General features: G+C 44.9%; 1 protein-coding gene across 2 annotated transcripts in view; it reads right to left on the reverse strand.

Moving 5' to 3' along the window:
- Nucleotides 1–5,217: 5,217 nt before the first annotated feature.
- Nucleotides 5,218–27,626, reverse strand: part of LOC137422991 (forkhead box protein K2) — a 141,518-nt gene continuing 119,109 nt past the window's right edge. For both annotated transcript variants that reach the window (XM_068109729.2, XM_078774805.1), the window contains 5 exons: nt 16,721–16,914; nt 11,158–11,345; nt 10,248–10,448; nt 9,550–9,846; nt 5,218–5,789 (listed from right to left, as the gene is read on the reverse strand). In XM_068109729.2, coding sequence (XP_067965830.2) covers nt 5,548–5,789; nt 9,550–9,846; nt 10,248–10,448; nt 11,158–11,345; nt 16,721–16,914 — 1,122 coding nt within the window. In that variant the 3' untranslated portion in view covers nt 5,218–5,547. The remainder of the gene's footprint in view (nt 5,790–9,549; nt 9,847–10,247; nt 10,449–11,157; nt 11,346–16,720; nt 16,915–27,626) is intronic.

The raw sequence follows: 27,626 nt of genomic DNA on the forward strand, positions 1-27,626 counted from the left end.
GTGTTTGTGTGCTTCCCCTTCTCTCCCCATCTTGTTTTTCCGCTCCCTCTTTTTATATATTTTGTTTGTCTGGTTGATTTGTTTGTGAAGTAAATGTCAGCTCTTTCACGAGCCTCGATTCAGTATAGAAAAAAAACAAAAAAAAAACTTGCGACAATTGATCCTGGTGGAGGAATTCCAACAGTATGTCCACGAGGACATTAGAGTACATCTGGAGGAAAGGAAAGTACCAAAGTTGTATGAGGCAGCAACCATGGCAGATGACTATGCCTTAACACACAGGATGAGGTTCCATGAACCTAACTTCCCGCCTAGAGTTCGCACGGAGAGTTATGATACATCCGGTGCGGAGAACGAAGATTCATAGGGGCGGCCTGGAGATGACTATGAGGACAGATCTGATACCGCGACTCTTAGGGATCAGAGGTCTACAGTTCCAAGACCGACTTATCCTCCGGGGGGCTCGAGACAAACCACGAGTTTCTCCTCCGGGCCTACTTGCGCTTTTTGCAAGAAACCTGGACACTTGATGTCCCAATGTTATGCTAAGGAAAGGCAAAATCAGGAGCGGAGTCAGACTAGTACAACTCCGAATGCAATGGCAAATGTGAGAAATCGCCCTCAAAAGGGTTACCAACCATTTATTTCCGAGGGGTTTGTGTCATTGGATGGAGACTCGACTAACCAGAAACCAGTTAGGGTATTGAGGAACACAGGAGCACATCAATCTTTGATGCTTGAAGGCATTTTGCCATTGTCAGAGAAGACGGCAACTGGTGTTGGGTGTTCGTTTACAGGGGGTTGGTGGCTGTGTTAAAGCTCCATTTCATGTCATCGATTTAGAGTCTGATTTGGTGTCAGGACCAGTCACCGTAGGTCTACAAGCCACTCTTCCTGTAGAGGGAGTATCTTTTGTTATCGGGAATGATTTGGCCGGTGGTCAAGTTTCTGGTAACCCGATGTTTGTTAAAAAGCCTAGTATGGAAAATAACACTACCCAAGTCAGGGATGGAGGCAATGTTGGCAAGCTCTTTGTAGGTGGACTGAACTTCAAAACAAGGAAAGATGTTCTGGCCTCTGTCTTCAGCAAATATGGCCCGCCTTTGGAAGTGCTGCTGATAAAAGACAGGGAGACACAAAAGTCAAGAGGGTTTGGTTTTGTCACGTTTGAAAACACAAAGGACGCCAGAGATGCAGAAAAGGATCTGAATAACAAGGAGTTGGAGGGTCGGACCATAACAGTAGAGAAGGCATTTCATAGGTGTCGAGGGGGGCTACAGAGGAGGACAACGTGGAAGTAGTGGTTTTGGTGGTGGCCGCAGTCGATATTACTATGGAGGCTCCCAGAGTTACGGCAGCTCCCGAAGTTATGATTATCAGAGTAGTGGCCGAGAAGGAGACCGCTATTCATGTGACTACAGTGAGAAGCGGTCCAACCGTGATTATTATGAAAGTTCGGAAGAGTTGAAGCACTGAATGCTGCGGAGCAGCCGAGCCAAGATTCCTACACGGATTAACCGTGAACGCCACGTTCCTAAAGGCGTCCATGCAGTGAACTTTCCTACACGGATTAACCGTGAACTCCACGTTCCTAAAGGCGTCCATGTAGTGAACTTTCCTACATGGATTAACCGTGAACTCCACATTCCTAAAGGCGTCCATGTAGTGAATACTTCCAGGCCTCACCACCCAACCACCATGGAACCTGGCTCTCAGCTCGGCCTCCCGGAAAAAGTGCTGTAGATTTGCTTGACTTTGGATTTTTGATCACCACCCCTTAACCTTCATTCAAAAGAAACTAAAAGTAAAAAATCAGAGGGTGCTGAGATGGAGTTTGGCTTTGCAGGGGTTCAACTTGGAAATTGAACATGTAAAGGGCAGGGACAATGTCGTTGCTGATGCTTTGTCCAGAGTGAATTAACTTTGGAAATCTCTGTGGGTGGTGTGAAATTTTGTTGCTTTATTTTTGGGAAATATTGATTATTGTTGCTCACGGGAAGTGACGATTTGGGTTGTGAGTTTACTTTTGTTTGTTTAAAGAGTTTGCCTGCAAAGAAAGTTTTCGCTGTGTTCAAACTTTCTTTCTTGAGGGGGGGAAGTGTTATGGGTTCGTCACTTCCGTTGTTGTGGTTTTCATCCACTTGAAACATTTCTGGTTATGTATTATTATTATTGGGGTTTGAAGGAAACGGCGATTATTGTTGTTAAAAGGTAAGGTTATTGTTGTTAAAAGGAAAAAAGGGTTAATATTTTAAATGAAACAGGAAACCGGATCGAGAACCGGAAGACGACGAGGGAGAGGAAGAAAAAGGCGTGGCGAGAAAAGTCGGACAAGACGCGTGTCTTGAAGCTCCGTAGCGAGCGTGATCGAACGAAAGTCGCGAGTGAACTTTGAGTCTCCTTGAAAGGAATTTCCTGCGATAGGTGTTATCGCTGGAGGATTGAGAAACCTGCGTAGTCAGGTATAGGCGGTGAGGTTCCGGAGAATCCTCGCCAGGTCGCTTCGACTCAAGTAAGAGCCGTCGGCCATTTTGAACCTCGCGCTTCGTTCACCGAAAAAGGTTTTGCTACGCGTCAGCTTTTCTCACCACCCTGTTGTCTGCCGGGGATGTGTGAGCGCAAAAGCGGCATTTGAAGATTACGTGGCAGTTCGCTGATTGAACAGTGAACGTCCACGTCTGGATCGCGCCTTTGGGATTTCCCTTTCCGACGCCAGTTTGCTTTTTGTTGGACCACGTGACGGTCCACGCTTTACCTCATCGCCTCTTCACCTCATCACTACTCGCAGGAGGGGATCACCTTTGAGTTATAGAGACATTGAGGAGTGTTCTTTTTCACTCACTTGGAACGCAGTGAGTTATCTGACTTTAGCTGATGGTACCATCATAAGATGTATGAAGTGTACTTTTGATTGCTATTGGTTGTACCGTTATTCTGGCGTGATTTTCAATACAATATTTGTTTGTTTATAATCATTGGTGTGGTTTCACTATTGATTTCTAACACAGAGTAACATATTTTTCTGCCGTGGCTCCTCTCGGGGCTCGGAGGTACTTCGGGACCAGGGGGTCGGGGAGGAACACGTAGCAATCACCCTCTCGAGGGCAGATCATATAACAAAAGCTGGCCTCCAAAGCCAGCTGCAGATTGGGCATCCTCCATTATACCAAGTCCTTCATTGGCAAATCTGAAATTCCCACAACATACAAGACCGTTGTATGTCGCTCAATGCAATACTACTCCTCCTTCCGGTCTAGTGCTTCTGCCTTACAATTGTCTTGCCTGTATTTGATGGAAACTAAAGCTCCCTTTGAACATCAACAGCATCAGCTACTTCCTTTTCATTGTGACCTCTCTGTCGTTCCGCCTCTACTCAAGTTTTGCTCCTTCTGCTCTTTCGTCCCTATCCGTCTCCATTCTCTCCAGGTCTCACACATTTTCCCATCAATTCCCCCTCGTGAAGACGCCAAAATTCAGGGTTTCCGTCGCCTCCACTCCTGTAGTCGTCTCTTCTCACACATGTCAAACCACCTTCCCCAGTCTATTCAAACCCACTCTTCCCTTCAGCGCTTCAACAGTTGCCAGTACACCACCGCCTCAGATCATTCACCGTCCCTACCAATGATCTTTTCTATCTTCACAACACCAAGCCACACACATAGCATCGTGAAGTCTAATCCCTACCATCTTTCAAACGATAACACTACCCTCCATGTACCTTCGTGTGAAGCGGACAAGAGTACCAACGTTGAAATGAAAATGAATTTGAATCGGTACTTCCGACGAGGAGCATATTATCCATCTGCACGTAAAAGTCTCAGTGGCACATCAGTCGGTCCACGAATCTATGTCCATCTCTCTGTGGTGCCAATCCTAATTGCTGCCAAAGCAGCCACGTGGCAAGGATTACTCTGGGTGGTTTGCATTTGCCTTCCCAGCAGCAGTCAGGGTAGAAATTTGTCTTCTGTGGGGTCTTTAATGTCCACCAACTAATTCTAGCAGACATGACGCCCGACTTAAGGTCCATCCAAGGGACGGCAGACTTTGTCGGACTAGTGCTTTGTAGGCAGGGCGTAGCATGACAGTTTATTGTCGAGCCGATAATTGAAGCCAGACTATAAAGCTCAAAGGTAAGTGCGCCACCTATGCACCGTCCTTCCGGATTGGTCCACAAATTCAAACTGTACAACCCGTCCACAAATGGTGCTGGAAGTCTCTCGGTTCAGCAGGTAAAGGACAGGTCGTTGCAGAACAAGTTTAGATAGCCACTCCGACAGCTGCTTTGCCACACGGAGAACAGACAGACGTGCCATGGAAGGAAATAAATGGTTGTAATAATATGGTTAAATACGTTCCACATCACAGACACGGAATCACTGCATACAGGCTGAGCGGCACACCAAGGCTGAAGATGTGGTGTGAACAACAACAAACAAAGCGTTGGAGCTGGGATAGGAGTTTTAACTCCAAAGTGCATTTTGGCCCCTTTTGACAATGTATTAGGACAAGGCTCCTTTGTAAGGAACCGGGAGGAATAATGTGTAGATGAAGCAGGAAACAAAGGGGCGATAAAGCCACGGCCGTTGATTAAGTCGCCACCATGAAGATGCAGTGTGGCCACACTGTCACAACGTACATGATATTACAAACTCCGATGAGGTCGCAGTGGCTTTTTATGATCCCTATTTGGCGTACCTGGAATGTGCAAAACTAGGCTGAGCTTTGCTAAGTAATTCAAATCATAATTGCATCCTCTTAGTTTAATCCTTTTGCACCCCCTGCATATTTAACTCTCGTCCTTCACAATATGTGGTGTGTACCTTCTCCCTCGATGCCCCCAACCGGTATGACCCTTTCCTTTCCTTCCTGAGGTGCTCAGTTATGGTTTTACTTCTTCTCGGCCGCACCGTGGCCCCGCCACCCCACTCCCACTTCTGAGGCGTAACTGACGCGACGAGATGAATAATTTCCACCAATCAGGAGCCAGAATGGCGATTATGTCATGGGCTTCCTGGTTCTCGATCGGAAGGAAAATATTGAGCCTTCAAGGTCAGGCCGACAAATGCAGCCCGGTACAAGGACAAAGCCCACGTGTTTCCATTACTTGCAATGCGTGCAATGCAGCGAAGTCTCGGCTGGCACTTGTGAAGATATGCAAATGTGTTAGTGCAAGAAGAGCGACCCAAAACGAAATGGAAATGGTGATGAAACATCCACTCTGAAAAAATCCATTAAAATCAGTAAATTAATTGCCAACTCATCATTCATAAAGGTCTTCTGCACCTTGTTTACCTTAAAACCTTCAACCAACAACTGAATTGGGACCAATTTTAACATCACTCCAAAGAGAGAACAACACAGAGATACTCACTGGCTATCCAAGCTACTCGATCCATCAAATCACAGAGACTCGTCTATTCATAAACTTCGGATCAGACCTTGCCCGAACCCAGCAATAACCCACAAATCCTTTCCGCTCTACTTCCACTCCTTCCTCCTCAACCGATATTTTTTATCTTTTCCTACTGTGCCTTTTGGTGAGCAGAACTAGTTTCCCCCGTTCTGATGAATGAAATGCCCTTCGGAGCCTGCAATAGTCCCGTTGCTCGCAGCAATGCAGTCGCTCCCATTCTCCAACTTGGGCCTCTTTGACTCCGTCCCGCGCCCGGGGATTTCCCCCAAGGCAGGCGCTGCACCAGGCCGCTTCAATATGTGGGCACCCATTGTCAGCATGGATGTTGATGTACCATTGGGTGTGTTGGACAGTACTGTGGAAATATTGGTTTTGCCTGGGAATTGAAACAAAAACCACCGACACCCCAGCATTAAAAGAAAGGTAAAGGTAATGCATCGCGTCAAGTCAGACTTTCGTCATTTACATGGGGATACTGGTTCCTGAAAATTCACTTTGATACGTTCACACAAGAGAAAATGCTCATATGGCTAAAACCCCTAATACAGGACAGGTAGTGATGATGCGAATAAGCTGTCTGGCAATGCCAAACAAAAAGTTTGTTTCCAGTTACATGTGAAAAATAAATATGGACGGTACGGGAAAAAAAAAACCCCATTTTGTTAATCGAAGGTGGATGAAGGTTATGTTTTCACCCATGTTTGTCTGTTTGTCTATGGACAGGATGTCTCAAAAGGTTATGGACAGATTCAGACAAAACTTGGTGGACAAGTTGGGTGCGTGACAAGGACGAATTGATTAGATTTTGGTGAAAATCCGGATCCGATGACTTTTTAAAGTAATTCTTCACCATTGAGAGGTGGGCCAAAAAGATACTGTATATATAGCATCATATTTACCTCCGCTACCAAAGGTGGATGGACGTTATGTTTTCATTCCTGTCTGTTTGTTACTTGTGAAAATCGAAGATTTTTCAAGTATATTGGTTGGTCTTGTGCATTATTACTTGGCAAAAAATACATATATTGTTTTTTTTGCAAGTATGTTGATCACTCCGGTTTGTGTGTTTGGTACTTCGCAAAAAAAAAATTTTTTTGACAAGTATGTTGATCTAAAATTTTGTGTGTATGTGTGTTTGTGTAGGTTTGTTTGTTACTTGGCAAAAAAGAAACATTTTTTTTTTTTGCAAGTATGTCGATCACCCCGGTTTGTGTGTTTATCTGTCCACTCACTTATACTTGCCTACAGGTCACAATTCCAAACTGATCTTCACGAAACTTCACTAAATGGTAAAGTTCGTGGTTCGACAAAATCCTATATATTTTTAGGACAAAAGGTCAAAAGGTCAACAGAGGCCAAAGGTCAACCAATTTTTTCGAATTTCTAAAATCCTCAATTTTCATCCGATTGACTTGAAATTTAAAAAGGATTTTCATATCAGGTTAGTGAAACCAACCAACAACTATTTTTGAGGTCAACATAGGCCAAAAGGTCAACATAGGCCAAATTTCTATAATTGTCAATTTTTATCCGATTAACTTAAACTTTGAAGACGATTTGCATATCAGGTCATAGAATTCAACCACCAAATTATTTGTGAGGTCAAAAGGATGCTCTACTGAGTGCCATTCTGCTTTGTTCTCTTTTGCCAAGTGTCGCTCTATGAGTGATTTTTCATTCTGTCTGTTTGTCTGTCTGTCTGTCAGTCACCTACAGGTTACAATTTTGACCGATCTTCACGAAACTTCACCAAATGGTGGAGCTGGTCATAATCAAGAAGCCTATTGCTTTTGGGGTCAAAAGGTCAATAGGTAAACATCGGCCAAAAGTCACCAACTTTGTTATATTTCTAAAACCCTCAATTTTCATCCGATTGACTTGAAATTTGAAGACAATATGCATATCTGGTCACTGAATTCAACCAACAACTGTATTTGAGGCCAACATAAGCCAAAAGGTTAACATAAGCCAAATTTCTAAAATCCTCAATTTTCATCTGATTGACTTCAAAGTTTAAGAGGATTTGCATATATGGTCACTGAATTCAACCACCAACTATTTTTGAGGTCAACATAGGCCAAAAGTTCAACATAGGCCAAAAGGTCAACAACCTTTTCTAATTTCTAAAATCCTCACTTTTCATCCGATTGACTTTAAAAGGATTTACATATCAGCTGACTGAATTCAACCACCTACTATTTTTGAGATCAGCATTGGCCAAAAGGTCAACATAGGCCAAAAGGTCAACCTTTTTAATTTCTAAAATGCTCAATTTTCATCCGATTGCCTTGAACTTTGAATAGGCTTTTCATATCAGTTAACTGAATTCAACCAACACTTATTTTTGAGGTCAACATAGGTTACAAGGTCAACATAGGCCATAGGTTGACCACATTTTTTCGAATTTCTAAAATCCTCAATTTTCATCCGATTGACATGAAATTTGAATAGGGTTTTCATATCAGCAAACTGAATTCAACCACCAACTATTTTTGAAATCAGCATAGGCCAGATGTCAATAACCATTTCAAATTGCTAAAATCCTCAATTTTCATCTGATTTACTTGGAATTTATATAGGATTTGCACATCAGCTTACCGAAAGCAACCACCGACCCAACAGGTCAACATAGGCCAAAATATCAACATAGGCCAAATTTCTAAAATTGTCAATTTTCAACTGATTAATTTAAAATTTGAAGACTATTTGCATATCTGGTCACTGAATTCAACCAATTATTTTTTTAGGTCATCATAGGCCAACAGCATATTTTAGGGATTTCGCAAGTATCGTGCAATGCACGACATATTTATTGTTTGTTTGTCTGTCTCATTGTGAACAAGATATCTCAAAACGTTATGGACGGATTTGGACAAAACTTGGTGGACCGGTTGTGTATGTGACGAGGATGAATCGATTCGTTTTTGGTGAAGATCCGAATATGGATTCAGATACGAGAATTATTTAATTTTCTAAGTGATTCTTCACCATTGAGAGATTGGGCGAAAAGCGATATATAACATGATATTTAACAAAAGTTGTGGACGAGTTATGACAAAACGTGGTAGACAGGTTGGTTTGGTGACGAGAACAAGCCGATTAGATTTTGGTTCAGGTCCGAATCCAGATCCGGCCTATCAATGGGATACAATAATATGTTGTTCAGCCTGGCGGAGGTAAGTGCTCGACTGTGTGCCCTTCTAGTTCATGATGCAATAATGAACATGATGTTCTGCTGTCTAACATTTGCACTCAAACGACAGCGTTGCATCATCTGCAGGGTTTTAGATGGGCACCTGTCATTAGTCAAAAACAGTCTTTGTTCATTTATGAAATTTAAGCAAGGTGGTTTGACGGATTGTTTAAAAAGTTCAACAAGGTCACCACTTAGGCATTTTCAAACTGCTCAGGAAAGACGTACAAAGATTTGCACGAATGACTGACCAATCTGAGCAAGTTTATGACACGCTTTTAGAACACCGGACTGGACAGGAGATACATAAATAAAAAAAACATATTGATTCGTCAAAATAACACTTCCGTGATTGGCAGTGCTATCCCATCGTATCAGTCAGAGACATTTCTCTTTGTCTCCGAGCGGGATAAGATGGAATGGAAATAACTCCACAGGGCCAAATGGATCTCGTTATCCTCGCCTGTTCCTGCATCAAATCGTGTGTGCGTGCGTGTAGTGCACCTTTGTACGCAGATGTAGGGTACTAACGCTATTTCATTCTCAGATTGGTAATCTATATCCCCAGACCTACTAATCTGCGTTGTTAAACAAAAATAAAAAAGCATTTTATTTTCTATTAACTTAAGTTATTTCAAAATGTCAAGCGCAGTTAAAAAATATTGTAAAATTTTTTTTGAAATATCACTGCCAAAACTTTTGGGTCGCAATGATTAATTATTTAGACTCAATTGGGTAACTGGAAACACTCCATTGGGTATTTTATCCTAAGAACCCAGATGCAAAACGGCCACCTACAAGGCCAAACTTAGGATTTAGATGTTTATAAAACACGAGTTAGAGGAAAACAAATCAAGCTTGCTCCACTTTATGAAATGTGATAAGTAGGTTTGAAAAACTGCCCTTCGTGGAAAAGGTATCACAGCATGGCGTTATATCGCACCTTGTGATTCAAGCCATTGGCTGTGAAGCGCGGGGGTTGCTCTCAGTCCGTTCTGTGCCCTCGTCATCACCGGGAAATGATGTTGTCCCAGGCAGCCAGGCGAACGCACGACTGAAACGGCCGACGAGCAGGTAGATGCGATGTTTGTAGGTGCTCCCTGGTCAGATCCAGTTCCTGGTACTGCCGCATAGTGAGATTCCAGATTTTGCGACGGCTGTGTCTCCGACACAGAAGCATGTGAGGACAGCGGAGATTGTATGACACTCGATGACAACGAGAAGCCGAGCTTCACATGTCCTGCACGGGGGAAGTTGGGGAGAGGGGCACAATGGGAGGAGGTGGTTGTTTTTGGAATATGCGAACCTTCTCGAGATATTCCCTCAATTCAAAAAGTGACCCTCATCTATTCACCAAAATATGACATGCAGCCGAGTTGTGCGGGCACTCACTACCATGCGCCTTGTAAAGTTACTTAGAACCATTTGCAACTACCTGGTGATGTAAAACACAATGAGACAACTCGCATGTGACACAACATGGAACATGAGACACTTCAACAGCATAAATTTACAACTCCTTTAACTGTCCTGCAAATTTAGTGATTTTTCATAATTCTATTTATTTTTGAGCAGACACATGTAAATTTATAAGTAAAACAATTCGATCAATACGCACGGCATCAGGCTCGGCTTGCGCACCTTTCAGCTCTTTGGCGTCGACCTCCGGGCGAGACGTCCCAATGGCGCAGCCATTGGCATAGGTAGTAACTAATGCGGGCCTGGGCCGAGGCCCCGGGGGTATGGAAGCGGTTGAAAAGTGTCCGTAACTCATGGATCTCGAAACGACGGCTGGAAGCTGGTGCTGGACCAAGAGTCCGGTAGGTGCAGAGATGGGAGACCCTAACAACATAAATAATTACATGCAACAGTGGATGAACATGAAAAAGTTCCAAAATCGGTCATTACATAACGTCTTTTTAAAATGATTACATTCATATATCGTCGCAACAAATATTTTGTCACAACAACTTCCCCAACAACAAGGAGATCTTACTTTTACAAAATCAATATGCTGGTATGTGCTGACACACATTCCATATTCTTATTTTAACTGACAGGGAAGAAGAAAAAAACCGCCTTTCGAGGCCATTTTTCCCGCACAGCGAGGGTTGGCCTTTTTTGGGCACTGTGGTCCCCTTTTTTTTGAAGCAATGTTTTAAGGCCGGATGCCCTTCCTGCCGCCAACCCTGTTAGTCGCCTCTTGCCAGTGAGCTGGTACTCAATTTGCCGACCTCAGAAGGATTACAGGCTGAGTCAACCCCCTTGGCGTTAATTGAGCGATCACACCGGGATTCAAACCCAGGATCCTAGGATCCCAAGCCGACACCCTAACCGCCCTCCATGAAACGTAAGGATCCTATGATCCATGAAACATAAGGATCCTAGGATCCATGAAACAGAAGGAAACATAACCCAGGATCCTAGGATCCCAAGCCGACACCCTAACCGCCTCCGAACCGCCCTCCTCCCCAAATCCAAGCCGACACCGACACCCTAACCAGGCTATTTTAACTGAAAGGGGCAGGTCAATAATAAAATACATTCATACCTGGGGCACTTTGCGAACATCGATCCTCAGACCCGCCCTCCAGTTTGGCAGCAACATCTGTGGGCCCATTAGCCTCACCTCCCATGCTTGGCACAGGCGAACCTTCTCGAGATAGCGAGTCTGGTGTCTGACCTCCACCGACAGGAGCAGAGAGCGACCCAGAATGGCTGGGGGATGGTGGGGCACTCCTAAAGCCAGGCCAGAGAAGGATAGAGTTCAACATGCTGGGACAGAATTATATTAACAGTGAAAGACAATCATTGCTACTACAATTATTAATTAAGCATCAAAGGGTAGCAACTAATTCATCATAGACCTAAAAAAATAATAATCTAACGATAATTCACCAAATGTCCGTCCATCTGTCCGTTTGAAGGTACTGCAAAAACGGTTGAACCGATTGCAACTATATTTTGGGTGGGTATTCCTGGGACCCCTTGGAGTAAAATAGGCTATATTGTTTTTCCAATTTTTTCCCCAATTTTCCAATTTTCCAGTTTTTTCAAACACGATGGAATAGTATTTACCGACATGAACAGTGATGTGGCTTTTATTTAAATTCTACAAATACTGTTTAGATTTTGATGAGAATTATGAACCTTCCGCTAATGCGGAAGTGGACAGATTACGGCAATGCGCAGGTTTGATAATATCCCAATACAACCGTCATTCAATCGTAATGTTTAGTCGTTAATCGTTAAACGTAAAGTAACAATGAATGAATGAATTCATTTCATTCATTCAATCGTAATGTTTAGTCGTTAATCGTTAAACGTTAAAGTATCAATGGATGATTGGAATTGAGTGAATACAATTACGATTTTGAATTCGTAATTGTGTTCACCCACCCTTACGGAACTTCACATCAGGATTTAAATATTTGTTTATGTCACGAATGTTGTTAAAAGTTTATTATATTAATGTGTATTTGTGATTGCAGTTATGCTGTTTGGAATGAAAAAAGAGATATCGAGTTCAAGTGAATGACGAAATGCTGTGACGGTTTTACGTTCTAAACGTGAATTCGTGGATCGCCATATGCAGATTCGCCATTGACTGGGAATGGAACACACGTACCTGTTTGTTTGCGAATGGGTACGTTTTTCATGGAAGTCCTTCACGAACTTGCTGTCCATGTCTGACGTGCGACTGAAGGTGCTACAGGAATGTGGAATTTATTGGTTTCATGCTTTAGCATTCACCGTTTCTGCATTGTCTGTTTGCTTATGGCCTCCCACCCGTGCGTAGCACGGGTACCTCACTAGTAATAAAAAATTGCACCTGTCCAATCAACCTTTTATTAGGTAACATCCACATTCCATATTTACTTTACCTACATCTCTCTACCCCTCTCTCTCCATCCTTTCCTCCCTCGTTCTCTCTCTGTATGGTGCTGAGTCCAAACGCACTCTTCATCGCTGCCAAAGCAACACTAAGGTAATATTACCCTGGGCAGTTTGCCTTTGCCTTCCCAGTGTTAGTCAGGGCAGAAATTTGTAATTTGTTCAGGTTCGCCTAATTTTCACGAAAGGCAGTGGGATCTGTAACATATACCGACTTAATGTTAGCAGACAGCCGACAGGACACCACGCTTAACATACATATGAGGAGGGATGGCTTGCACTGTGATGGAACGACCAACCTGTAAATCACCAAACTGTCAGTTTATAGTCAGATTGATAATCCAACACAGACTTAACAGGTCAAAGGTAAGGCCGCAACCTCTGCACAATCCTGTTGGATACCTTACCTAAATATTCCACTCAAAATATTTTCAGGCCTTCTGTAACCTGTGAAAGTGCTGACCGGTACAGGGTTGGTTGTGAGCAACAGAAACCTTTATGACTTGTCGTAAACACCCCAAAGCTCTGCCACAATCTATGTTCTTGTGACTGAAGATGAAACAGCTTGCTTAACTCCCTCCACCAAGAATGTAATTCCTACAAAAGAGCACCTTACTAAAACCAGACTGGAATTAAACGAGAGTTTGTGGTGGGATGTGACTTTGCCAAGGATTCAGAAGCAAAGACTCAGGCAAATGCAACGCCAATAAGAATAGATTTGCATTCAAGGGCCAAATACCAAGGATATGTACAACTTTGGCCCATGGCAAGGTCACGTGACTGGCATCTCAGGAGTTGTGGTTTAAAATCTGGTGGAAGGTAGTATTATTGAGAATTTTGATTCGAGTAAATTTCTGGAAGTAGAGCTAGTCTCAGGACAATTGCCTTAACACAAATGAAGTCAATAGAAACCCAGTTAGCTCACTAATGCTCCGAAGAAATGGTGCTGGCAGTATTTCCCATCTGGTTTAATCTACACATGGTGCCATACACAGTTTATGTTTCATTCTTAAAAAAAAAAAAAAAAAAAACACCTTTAGAGGCCATTTTTCCCCGCAAGCGGGGCTTGGCCTTTTTCGGGCACCGTGGTTGTTGTTGTTTTTCGGTCCCCTTTTTGAAGCAATGTTTTACGGCCGGATGCCCTTCCTGCCGCCAACCCTGTTTGTCGCCTTTTACGACAAGCAGGGAATTACCAGTGAACTGGTACTCAATTAGCCGACCTCGGAAGGATGACAGGCTGAATCAACCCCCCTGGCGTTAATTCAGTGATCGACCGGGATTCGAACCCAGGATCCTAGGATCCTAAGCTGTCACCCTAGCCGCTAAGCCAACGCCAGGCTCTTTCTTATTCTTAGATGCCCTAAAATTGTAATTGCTATCAAAGTACTACCTTGTAAAAAGTAGCTCTGCTCAACTGTCACCGAAACCATAAAGGACCAAAAGACACTAAACCATAAAAACTAGAACGGCACTTGGTAGAGCACATACCTTCACCAGGCCTTACAGTTTATGTTTTGTATCCCACCTTCGGTGGCAGAGGTTCTACCCCCGTTAATACACCCCAAATCCATATTTTTCGAATCCCGTTTTCTTACCTGAAAGTACCTGTAGTGTCCATCTTGTTTATTCCGTGAACCCCGCCCCCAACACTCTGCCTTCCACAGATCTCCCGATGTCCCTATTCTCTAGTGTTTGTGTGCTTCCCTCTCTCTCCCCCTCTTGTCCCCTGCTCCCTTTATTATGTTTCATGTGTGTTTGTTTATGTTTATGCTTTTGTGCTTTTGTGTTAGCTCTTACACGTGCCTCGACTTTTTATACAAAAAAAGAAGAAAAAAAAGCATGAACTAATTGCATTGTAGTCCAAAAGTGTGAAGCATATGACGAAGCAGAAAAATTGGAAAGCACAATCTCGAAAGCCCGAGACCGAGGGAGCATGACGAATTCGTGCATATAATCCTTGAACTGCAGACGCTCAGCCCGGTGAGCCATAATCCAAACAATTTCGACAGAAACCATCAGATGCAAAGAAAAAAGGTTTTGACAAGTGCACGTTGCTCAGAACTTCTGGAATATTTAAGTCGAAGAATCTTTGAATTGAACTAGTAATTATTTCTTCGGATAATACAGACACACAGACAGTGTAATAGCATACAAGTACAGCAAGAGCAGGAACTTTAAAGGCCAGAGATGTGATTAGGTTGATTGTGGGTTGCGCAAAGAGAAGCATTACTTACTCTGTCCTACACAATCGGGTTCCAGGAAAGCAGTGATGAGAAGAGTGAAGAAAGGGAAGGATTGAGGCAGGAGGGAGGGAAATTGGAAAGAGGATTGTTTGCGGAGGAAAAAGGAATCGATTGGAAAAGTTGGGGGTTGGTGGGGATAGGGGGAGCAGTAAGATAATTATTGAGTTGATTTCAATAAAAGAATAAGGAAATGCTTGAAAGTAGTCTTCAACATCGACCACATTAATTCAGGAATTTTTTCCTGTGATAAAAAAAATAATTCCTTATCAATTTGCAGAACAAGCAGGTGGCGATTTTCCAAGCTGTTATGCAGACACGAGAAACAATTATTGGAATACCTGTCAATGCGGATTTGGTGTACCTGTTAAGCGAATATGACACGAATGACCCATTCTGAAAAAACCTGGATTAAACCCTGACACCCTAAATAACTTCAGACCCATCTCCAACCTACCCTTTCTGTCAAAGGTTTTGGAACGCGCTGTAGCCACTCAACTCAAACATCACCTCTCTGCCAATAACCTGTATGAAACATTCCAATCCGGATTCCGCTCCAACCACAGTACTGAAACTGCTCTCCTCAAAATCACCAACGACCTTCTCCTCTCCTCTGACGCTGGCAACCTCAACATTCTCATCCTCCTCGAACTCAGCGCCGCCTTTGACACCATCGATCACACCATCCTCCTCACCCGACTTGAAATCACCTTTAACATTACCGGCACTGCCCTCTCTTGGATTAAATCATACCTCTCTGACAGACGTCAGTTCATCTCCATCAAAAACTGCAAATCCCCCACTGCTCCCCTCCCCCAAGGTGTCCCCCAAGGTTCAGTTCTTGGGCCCCTCCTCTTCATCCTTTACCTGTCCCCCCTCGGTCACTTAATCTGCCGTCATGGTCTCCAATTCCACTGCTTCGCTGATGACATCCAGCTTTTCATCTCCACCAAGTCCATCTCCACCGCCACCCACTCTATCCTGACAAACTGCATCACTGAAATAAAATCCTGGCTTCAAATCAACTTCCTCAAACTTAACTGTGATAAATCTGAAATAATCATCATTGGCCCAAAAACGCTCACCAAGTCCACCCATAACTTTGCCCTCAACATCGACGGTTTCCCAGTATCCACCTCCCCTCACATCCGGAATCTTGGCATCATCTTTGACCAAACCCTCTCCTTCGACAAATACACTAAACAGATCACAAAGACAGCCTTCTTTCACCTGAAAAACATCGCCCGTCTCCGTCCATCCCTCTCCTCCGTGGCTGCAGAAACCCTCATCCACGCCTTCATCACTTCCCGTCTGGACTACTGCAATAGCCTCCTTTATGGTTCACCCTCAACAATCACCAATAAACTCCAATACATTCAGAACTCCGCTGCCCGTCTACTCACCCATTCCCGGACCCGTGACCACATCACCCCCGTCCTTTACAAGCTTCACTGGCTCCCCATCTCCCAGAGAATCCAGTACAAAATCCTCCTCTTGACCTACAAAGCCCTCCATAACCTGGCCCCATCCTACCTGGCTGACCTCCTCTCCAGACACACTCCCACCCGCAACCTCCGCTCTGCTGGTACCAACCTCCTGACCCCCCCCATCCGGAACAAATTTAGATCCTGGGGGGACAGGGCCTTCTCCATCGCTGCTCCCACCCTCTGGAACTCGCTACCTCACACCATCAGAGACTCCTCCTCACTCACCACATTCAAAACATTACTCAAGACCCACCCTAATAACACTGCATTCAACATTTAACCCACAGCATCTAACCCCTGACTATCTCCTCTCCTTCGCCCTCCTTTGTGCTTTGAATATTTCCCTATTGATTCTTCTTTTTTTGCAATTGTTTTTATGTTTTGCTCTGCATTATGTTTTGCACTCTGTCAAAGCGTCTTTGGGCTTCCTGAAAAGCGCTATATAAAATAAATGCATTATTATTATTATTATTATGACTGCATCTGCACCCACCTTGACGAAAGTGGTCCAAGTGGAGGTCTGAAGCAGGGAACGCCACGCTGCCTGCGCTTACGGAATGCCTGCTCCGTGAGCTTGGCCTCAGACGCTGGGTCGATGCGCCAGAAGGAGCCCTTGCCGGGTTCCTCCTGGGAACGCGGAACCTTGACGAAGTATCGGTTCAGCGAAAGGTTGTGACGGATAGAGTTCTGTGGGTATTGGTAGATGTTGGGATTGAAAGAGATCAGATTGTTTGTATTTTTAGCACATTGACTGCTCTCTGTTTCATGAGGAATGCAGAAAAGTGAAGGTTGCGAAATACTTTTCTTAGTAACCATGAAGGAATAAATGAATGATTTAACACCATAAAACTAACCCTAAACTAGGAGGGCACTCGGTAGAGAGCACACCTCCACCAGGCTGAACAGTTCATTGTTTCTATACCACTGATAGGCCGGATCTGGATTCGGACCTGAACCAAAATCTAATCTTCTGGTTCTTGTCACCGAACCAACTCATCCACCAAGTTTAGTCATAACTCGTCCACAACTTTTTAAAATATATTATATGTCGCCTTTCGCCAAACCTCTCTACGGTGAATAATCACTTGAAAAATTAAATAATTCTCATATCCGAATCCATATTCAGATCTTCACCAAAATCGAATCGATTCGTTCTTGTCAGACACCCAATATGTCCACCAACTTTGGTCCAAATCTGTTCACAACTTTTTGAGATATCCTGCTATGTATCGTTTTTGTCTCAATCTCCCAATGGTGAAGAATCACTTTAAAATTCTAGTAGCCGGATCCGGATCCGGATCTTCACCAAAATCTGATAATTTCGTCCTTGTGACATACGCTACATCTCTGCCACACAACTTTTTGAGATATTTTGTTCACAGACCAACGGGGGTGAAAACATAACCTCCTCCACCCACCTCCGGTGGTGGAGGTAATATCACATTTATATCGTAAACCAAGTTGTGTGTTGTCAAAATACCTTTCCTTGAAAAAGAAAAGCAGTAATGCAATTGTTATTGGCACAACAAATAGTGAAAGCAAGATTTCCACTCAGAGTGGTTTCAATTGAAACGTTAAAGCTTTTTTGATGCGAATTATTCTGTGGCTACTATGCGTGGCATCCATTGTTGACATGCGACATGCGAATGAAACGACATCGGAGGAAGGACATAATTGCCATAATCGAGGATATATCACAGAGGAACTAGATTGATCCTGGGCCTAGCTGGACTAAGCTATGAGGAGCGGCTGAAGGAGTCAGGACTTTATACTTTAGAAAGGAGACAATTGTGAGAGGAACTGGTAGAGATGCTCAGGATAATGAAGGGTACACACAAAAAGAGTGCAGAATAATTTTTCAACAGAATAGACGCCGACAGAACAAGGCCCTAACTCAAAATGGTGGCGGGCGGCAGAGTTTGAGTAAGGAAAAGGACAGTTAGGACGGTAGTAAGGCAGGAGTCTTTCACTCAGAGTGGTCCACGCATGGAATTTGTTCCTCCTGGAAACTTCAAGCGTAGTGGTAGTATAATCAGTGGGTTGTTTTAAAATCGAGTTGGATAGGTATCTGGAAGTACAGTAGTGGGGATGGGACAGCACTAAGATATTGCAGGATTGTGCAAGCTTGATGGGCCTCATGGCCTCGTCCTAGATTTAAGTTCCTTGCGCACACTTTCTGGTTACGCCATTGATAAAGACGCCGTAGAGGGCTTTGACACTGACGGATTTGCATCCTGCATTCACTTTGTGTGTTGTTTACATCATACTCAAGTTGGTTTGATGTGAAGGTGGATGACAACGAGGCTGTGTTAAACTGCACAGGTGTGCTGCAAAAATGAGTTTTGTTTTCAGATGCCGCTACACGATTAACTTAAAAATTCACCATACAAATGTCACTCGCCACCTGGACCCTTTCACATGTGTGGGAAACACACCTTTCTATATAAGGTCCCACAGTTGACAGCGCATGTCAAAGCAGAAACTCTACCATGAAGTCCAATGAACTGTCCATATAACTCCGGGATAGAATTGTCAGGAGGCATAGATCTGGGGAAGGGTATAAAAGAATTTGTAGAGCATTGAAAGTCCCCAAGAGCACAGTGAGCTCCAACATTGGGAAATGGAAAGAATATGGAACCACCCAGACTCTTCTTAGAGCTGGCCGTCCGACCAAACTGGGCAACCGGACAAGGACCTTGGTCAGGGAGGTCGAGCCTGGGTTGGAATCCTGACCCAGTTAGAAACTGTCACCCTGTGTTTCACAAGCAGGTCGATTCATCTATGTGTGTGTCTGCCGTTCCTTAGATGGTCGTTAAATGGGAATTCTGTCTACCAGCAATCGTTGGTGTACGTTAAAGATCCCATGCTGTCCTTCGCAAAGAGTAGGCGAGCTATTGTCGGCACCATGAACAAATTACAAATCACTGCCCTAACCAGCAGAGGGCATTGCATCAGATCTTAGCTGATGATACTACCCCACAGCCTTGTAAGGGTGCTGGCTTGGGATCCTAGAATCCTGAGTTCGAATCCCGGTCACGCCCGGTGGAGTTGACTCAGCCTGTCATCCTTCCGAGGTCGGCAAAATAAGTACCAGTTCACTGGGTCCTCTCTCAAGGTGGTTGGAGGATTTGCACTCCGGCCGCCATAAAAACACCTCATTCCGTAACACACACAGTGGTGCTGAGGTGTCGTCCAAGGACGCAGCGACGTGCTGATCCAGAGCATGCTCCCATACGACGACGACAAGCTTGTGCTGTATACAAACGAAGAAGAAGATTTATGATTTTTGCTTATTAATGATCAGACATCCAACTTTCTTTCTTCTGTCATCTTTCCTTTAAAAAGAAAAAAAACCCAAGTGATCCTGCATACAATGTGATCCTCACCAAATTTATACGTCAGCCTCCGTTTCATGTAAGCAAAAACAAATTGTTTACTACAACTGCCTGATCGCTGACGTTTTGACAAATTTTCTGCTGAAAAAAACCCCCCAAAACCCACAAAATTCATCACTTCCCATCTTGACAACAAGGCACAACAGGGTCAGTAATGAGTCAACATCAAAACCCCGGTGTGTATCAGCAAATAGTCATATTCACTATTTACTAGCTGCCATTTCACCGGGCCTCGCTAGTTTATGCTGAAAGGATTGATGAGGAAACAACGAAGACAGATGACACGATAACCCTGAGCATACATGGCCGTAGCCAACTTGCGCAGTCAGGGTCTTCCATTTCCTTCTCTCAACGTTCATACAGTACGGAACAAAGGGTTAACTACATCCTGCGGGTTGCAGTGACCACGCAGTTACCTCTCTTTAACCACGTGGTATTGCATGAGAGGAACAGCTTTGAGCATTTCCAGTAACACACTTGCAACGTGAGCCTCCCACGTTTCATTCGATTGTTTATACTATTTATTTTTTTCGGGTGGTTCCATTTTCAAGGGCAAAATGAAACCGCAAGAGCGAGATGTGAATAAGTGGAAGGGCCTCCGCTATATGACGCTCGGTCTAAGTGCGGTGTCGGGTTCTTGCGCCAAAAACCAAGACCCAGAACTGAAAAACAAGGCCCGACTTGCAGGATGTTTACAGGAACCGTGAGCGCACCTGTTCGACTCGTACAAAACGAAATGCCTCGATTCCAGGTATGGAGGATAATGGAAAGAAGCTTCGAGACAAAGGAAAAATGCTGAGAAGCATTAGCGTGGGGCGATATGGCACGAGGTTTACAAGAGCATTTGCCATTCCACTGGAAATTGTTTATTTTATTGCGATCATGAAAGAGCTTTCTGCATTTTTAAGCTCTCAGCAAAAGCGAGCCAATTGGAACGCTTCCTGGGTGATGCGTTATCTGCCACGTGTGTATTATTTGATGTTTTGTCGTTTTAAAAATGTATTTTATACACTTCGATCTTGATGCTAGTTTACAAAACTTCAGTGGAACTCGAAAATAAAAGATGTCGACATGCATTCCTTTTTTGATGTCAATTAGCTGATTTGTGTCACATGCAGCAACTTGCTGAATAGGCAGAGCATAAACATAAAAGACAACACTGCAATGTCTACATAGGCACTCCCTCTCACATCTGGCGACCCACAAAGCACATGTGTGCCGATAGTTCTTGACGTCGGCGACTCGTTCACTTTGTATTTTACGGCAATGAGGCTCATGGCAACACGGAGGCTTATGAGGTGAAAGTGGCACGGTTGGGCAAAAGTTGAACGCACTAAGCAAGGGAATGGACAAACAGGTGGTCTTTCTGTCTTCTACCGACTCCTCTCCGGCCTTGCCCCCCCCCAGCTCTCTCTGTGCTCTGTCCCCCCAATATTTCTTGAGGTCGCACAAGATCTGCCGGCAACCCTCTTATGGTTAAACTGCCAAAATCAAGACTCTCTGCTCACCTTCACTGTTTCATTCCCCTTTTCTCCCGCTTCTGGAACAAACTCCCCCACTCCCTTCAATCCCACTCCTCCGTCCAGGTCTTTAAAACAGCTGTTCACCACCATCTCTTATCTTCCCCCATCCAAAACCTTGATCTTTTCCACCCCCGCTAATGCACCCCAGATACACTTTTTTTTTTTTTTTTTAAATTCCAACTTCTTTCCTGGAAGTCCTTGCAGTGTTCATGTGTTTTATACCTCTCCCACCTCCCCCCAAGCCCTCCCCCTCCCACATTTCTCCCGATGTCCCTGCTCTCAAATGTTGTGTTTGTGTCCTTCCCCCTCTCTCCCCAACTTGTCTACCTGCTCCCCTTATTTTTTGTGTTTTATGTGTCGGTTTGACTTTTTGTGTGATTAACGTTAGCTCTTTCACGAGCCTCGATCTTGTATTCAAAAAAAAATTAAAAATAAAAACAGGACAGGAGGAGAGAGAGAGAGACAGGAAGGGGGGAAACACAGTGACCTGCAAGGAAGGTTTGGTAGGGCTAATGGAGTGCAGGAAGGTAAAGCAAAATAAATGTGTGCAAGGATGGGGGTAACATGAGAGGCAGTACACCGGAAGTTGGAGCGATGGAGTGGGATTGAACTGAACAACTTCTGAAAGATGGGAGATGGGAGGAAGAAAAGAGTTGAGGTGCGCAGTCAGCTTTTCTGCTCAAGAACTTCCCCCCGCTGGCCCCCCAGGCAGAATTAACTGAGGCACACAATACCAAACACACACACACACACACACACACACACACACACACACACACACACACACACACACACACACACACACACACACACACACACACACCTCAGCTGTCAGGACAAAGCATCGGAGCTACTCTTTTGTGAGAATTCCTCTGGGACATGTGAAAGAAGGCAGGAGAAGCAACGGCACCGGATTGCCAGTGACTAAACCTGCAACGGCCTGCCACATATTCTCACACAGCAAGTCTGGCCACATTCACAGACATCGACGGCTTTTTCCAGGGGTCGGGCGGGATCTGCAAACGGCGGCCCATCTGTTCTTGGTGGCTTCATTAAAGATGTGCAGGTTCGAGAACCCATGGTATGAGTATTTCTCAAAACATTAATCAAAATAACATTGGGTGCAGGTAACCTGGCTATATTCCCAACTTTTCACCACCTGCATCCTTCCCCACATGTCATCCTCTCCCGCCTCTCATTTGTCGGCCTTGCTGTTGGTGTTTCCCCTCTCTTTCTGTTCCTTTTGTTCTGTTGTTCCTTTTGTTCTGTTGCATCCTGATCCATTCTGTGTTGTGGCGTTTACTTTGTGTACAAAAAAAGTTAGTTATAAAACATGTAAGTGGATGTTAAGTTCTTAGCTGGAATAAGGTTACGATATCGGAAGTAAATTAATAGATTAACATATTGAGGAATTTAAACGATACAAGTACGTATTATGGGCTAAATGGCCTCCTCCTGTATCCATTTTCCTTGTATATCTTTATATGGTTATTTATTGTTCGTTGCTTTCTATGTTCCTCATATTTTTACACAATGATTATCAAAAGTACAGTGTGTCCTTGCTTAACATCATCCCAGTTAACGTTGCTCCATTATAAGGCCTGTGATAATTAATTAGATACCAATGCTTCAAAGTACATCATAATTATTTACCCATAACTCGCTATTACATCGTCGGTCAGAGCGGACTACTTTCATTAGCATCCCATACTGAAGACCTCACCAAAGAGGAATCGTCACTGCTAGCGCAAAATCCTGAGGAAGGTGGTGGCGATGACGACGACAACGACGAACCCCAGCGAACTCACAAGTAAACGAGCGGCGTTTGCAATCAAGCATTGAAGAGGGACTACAAACGTTTACCGATGATGACCCTAACAGAGACCGTAACTCTAAAAATTATGGAAAAATGACATTGAAAGTCTTCGGTGTTACTATGAAATTTATAAAGAAAAGAAGAGGCAGCGCAGCAAGCAGTCAACAATTGATGCTTTTTTCAGGAGGGAGGAAAATGATTATCTCGACAACCAGCAGAAGCCTTCTCATCACAGCAAGGGGGGGGAGTGGGGAACCCTCCGCATCTCAGCGACATATATATATATATTATATTATATTATATTATATATATATATATATATATATATAATATAATATACATCCTTATCCGCGGGCTGTAACAATATATATATAACAATATATATATATATATATATATATATATATTGTTGTATAACAATATATATATATATATTGTTGTATAACAATATATATATATATATATTGTTACGGACCGCGGATAAGATGTTGGTTTGCCGAGCGGATGGCACCGCGGCCCTAACAGTTACCCCGACTAACCCGATTCCTGAACGTTGGCCGAATCGCACCACAGATATTCAATGGGGAAAAGACTAAAGCGAAGGATGTGAAGAAGAAGAAAGACAATGGGTAAGGAATACAAATATAATTTATTTACTATTTACAAGACCAAAATAACCAAGGACAAGGAAGGATAATAAAATAATTTACAGAAGAGGCAAGGCGACACAGCGAAACTTAGCTTAACTATACAGGCTTAATTATTACCCAGGGACAGAACAAAAGACAGACTACGAACACACTTACACGGGGGATGATGATAGGAATGGCAGGAGGTGGATGGCTGGAGGGGGAGGAAGGGTCAGGTCCCTGCAAACGGCAGGGCTGGAGGTGACAGCTCCGACTCCTCGCGTTCTTGGCGGGAAAACCTCGGTGGCGTCGACACAACTCTTGGTGTCCCTTGTTGTGCTCCTCCTCAACTCAACCCTCACAAGGCTTGCTGTCTTTCTTGGCTTCACTCTGCCTCACTCCGCCTCACTTCTCTTTACTTCTCCCACTCTCTTTTGTAACCAACTCTCTTTCCGCCACCAACCACCAACCAACGTTCTGACGCGCCTTTCTTTGCACGTCTCTCGCTTGGTCCAACCACCCACTCGGCTCTTGCGCGCGCGCTTTTATAGCGCCTCAGGCGATCAAGCCGCCGGCCTTCAGGACACGCCCCTCGGTGAGCTCGCTTCAGCCCTGATTGGTGGGCACAGGCCCTCTGACTCCACCCTTGATGACGATGGGCGGGCACGCCCTTCTTCCCCGAGCTGAGCACATGCTTAATGGCGGCAATTGTAGTTGGCAATGCGAATGGCAATTGACGAAAAGGGAATGTGAACGGAATCTACTCTTATTTCACCTGGTGCAATGGAGTGTCATCTTAATGGAAGACAAGGCCTTACCCTAATACACATAATAAGGAAATAAACTACTGAACAGGGATATTATGGTGTCCTTCATGTATGCTTTATGGAACTAACTACGGGAACGCCCTTTGACCTTTATACAACACTGGAGTAAGGAGGGCGATATTTTAACAACAATTTACACTACAACAACAAAAAAAAAACATTCTCATATCCACAACACTGCACCCTCCTCCTCTTAGCCACGTCCCGGGCCTCTAACTTTAACTTTTAGTGTGGCACGTAGGTGTAGTTCCCTCTACATTTAACCTGACCCTGAGTGCGACAGTTTTAAAACATAAATAAATATGTCCCGCTGCTCCATTGCACCCTGCCTAACAGATTCACGCCCACAGCTAACCGAATTGCGGAATGGTCTTCAAACTATACATTGACGGTGGGGAGCATTATTTACAATGACGTTACTTTATTTACAAAACTAACCCAGGACCTGTGATTGTTCTTTCTGGGGGGGGGGGGGGGGGGGAGACAGTCTGCTCTGCATCGACGCACCATGAAAGCACCCAAAACGCACCAACACACCCTCAAGCACCAATCGGTGCTCAGTCATCACTGTTCATCAATAAAAATAAAAACAATAACCCCTAACCCTGCTGGTGGTCTCTTGCTCTTCGGCTCCCTCTGCTGGCTATTTGCTTTCTTCCAGATGTTGTCATTTTCTTTGCTGGCGGCCTATTTGCAATAAAACTTGCACAAAACGTGTCCATTTTTATTTTATTTATGGCCCACAGGGCCGACTAGTGTGGTTCACCTGTGGGGCATCGGTGCCCTGTGGCCAAGGTCCGCCAGCAAGATCTCGGGCCTTCATGGCCGGTGCCAGCAGAGGGGCCATGCCCCAACCCATGGGGTCCATAAGTGGTGCTCAGCCACAGACATGTGGTCCATAATGTGGTGCATCGATGCAGACAGCTGTGGTTGCGAGAGGTTCGGGCGCACAATGGCGGACTCAAAAATGCTCCCCTCAGCGCCCAGTGGCGCACAGGTCCTCATGTGGGAGACAAAAGGGGGGAAAAGATAGATGAGCGAGGGGTAAGGTCACAAGGGTACACATCAAACAAGGCAATGCAAGGCGAAGTGCGTACGGAGAGCGAAGTGAGAAAGCTCGTCCCTACCGTACGTCACCACCCCTGTCACCTACTCTACCCTTGCCCTTACCCCATATTTACAAAATCTACACATTTACAAATTCGTCGCTAATGTCACGTCTTCCCCATATTTCCCTTATACCAAATTCGTCTTCACAATCCCTCTATCCAAAATTTGCCATCACCCAATTCATCATCAATCCTCATAAGGAGGAAGAGATGGAACATCAAGTACAATGTCACACCCACGTCATGATGCGTCTCACATTCCAAACATCTGCACAATAAAAATAATAAAACATGGCATGGTGTGGAGTTACGTCACCTCAGGTGAGTGGATGTAGATGGTGCAAGGAGATTTTCATCCTAACTACTTTCTAAATGACATTAACACACTTTACACTACCCGGGGTCTTTCCCTGCCAATCCATTGGCCAACTTACACTATGGGTTCTAAAAACCAATTCCCATTGACCAAACTGTGGTGCTTCTCAATTTGGGGTCTCACTCCCCTGATTCATCTCCCGGTGCCCTTGCACAATTTCCGGGCTGGGTCGTGTAGCTCTCCCAGCAGGTCTACCCACCTGCACACCTCCACCACTGCAGTTGCCACCCGAGCTTACCTAGCTCCTCACCCTAACCTATCTAATTGGGGAAGGCCCCTCCTGGCTCTGTCACCCCTCGGTGCACTCTGGCACTGGGCTACCCGGGTCCGTCCTCCGGATCCTCGGGCCCCATCCACAACAACTCTACCGGCTCCCAGAGCCCACCTGCGGCCTCACCTGGCCGACATCCTCACAGTGGTGGAGTGCCCAAACCAACTACACACACTAACAGGCTACACGCCCAGCCATTTCCACAACACTAATGCACCCATCCAAATACCATTCTTTCACCTCGCACCACAGATGCCAATATCCAACCACAATTTACCTGTACCCTCTACCTAACACTTACACTACCCTCCCCAGGTATTCGTGATGGGGATCCATCCTTCCCCCATTCACACCTTCACACCATCCACTCCACAGTTTCCACCATACTCACTCCACGACCATCCATTCCAATACTCCATATACAAGACCATTTATTCCATACAACCATTCTCCATACACCTGTCGTTGCACACCTGTGCAACCACACGTGGTGCCACCTGCACCCTCCTTCCTTCCTGGACCATTTGGTCAGCACAACTCATCACTATCACTCTCATACACTGCTCCATCCACCTGTCCAGTTGCACACCTGTGCAATCACACCTGTTCCTCACACACTTTTCACAATACACTTCTGAATACACCTCCAACACTCATACGGCATCATCTAATCTACCTGGTGCCCTGCTAAAACTCGAGCTTCCCCGTCGCCCCTTACATTATTGCGCTCCCTCGTCATTATCATCCACACTAATCTACCTGCGTCCCCACTACAGGTATCACTGTCACTACCTAATCTTACCGTTACCTAAGGTCATCTTCTGGGTCCCTATTATTATCCTAACCCTCCCGGGCTAGTTTTCACTGCCATAAACCCCATAACTAGTGCTCCTTTGCCCCCGTTGTGAGAGATGGCAGAGTTGCCATCCCACCACATCGGGCATCTTCCACTACCAATTTTGCACACCAAATTCCAGCCAATCAAAAATTTGCCAATCACTACCAATCCTCTGCCAATCCTTTGCCAATCATCAAATTTTGCTTTTTCTAATTTCGGGGCCAAAACACTATCCTCATCATCACAGTCTACTCACTAGTGCTTCTCGGTGCGCCAATTCACTTCTACAGCCCGGCTTCGCACGGCCGAGCAATGAATGCGGGTTGCTTGGTGCCGGCGGCTGGATGCGTCCGGCATTCGGTGCAAGGACGGGGGCTTACCCGGGCCGAGATCCCACGCACCATCTCGGCACGGAGCCGTCCAATGGCCCGATCTCGACCTGCCGGAACGCCTCAACAAAAAGGGGTCGCCATGACGGCCCTTCCTATCGGGCTGCCCGCTCCACCTAGTGGAGCACGGACGCGGCCGTTCCGAGCGAGGCCCAGCGTGGATCGCGTACGGCGGTTCTTTCGAAACCGCCGTGGTTTGGATCCCCGCTGGTCCTCGCGGCACGCG

The sequence above is a fragment of the Myxine glutinosa genome, chromosome 3 (genome assembly GCF_964187855.1).
Source record: "Myxine glutinosa chromosome 3, kmMyxGlut1.1, whole genome shotgun sequence".
Lineage (NCBI taxonomy): Eukaryota > Metazoa > Chordata > Myxini > Myxiniformes > Myxinidae > Myxine > Myxine glutinosa.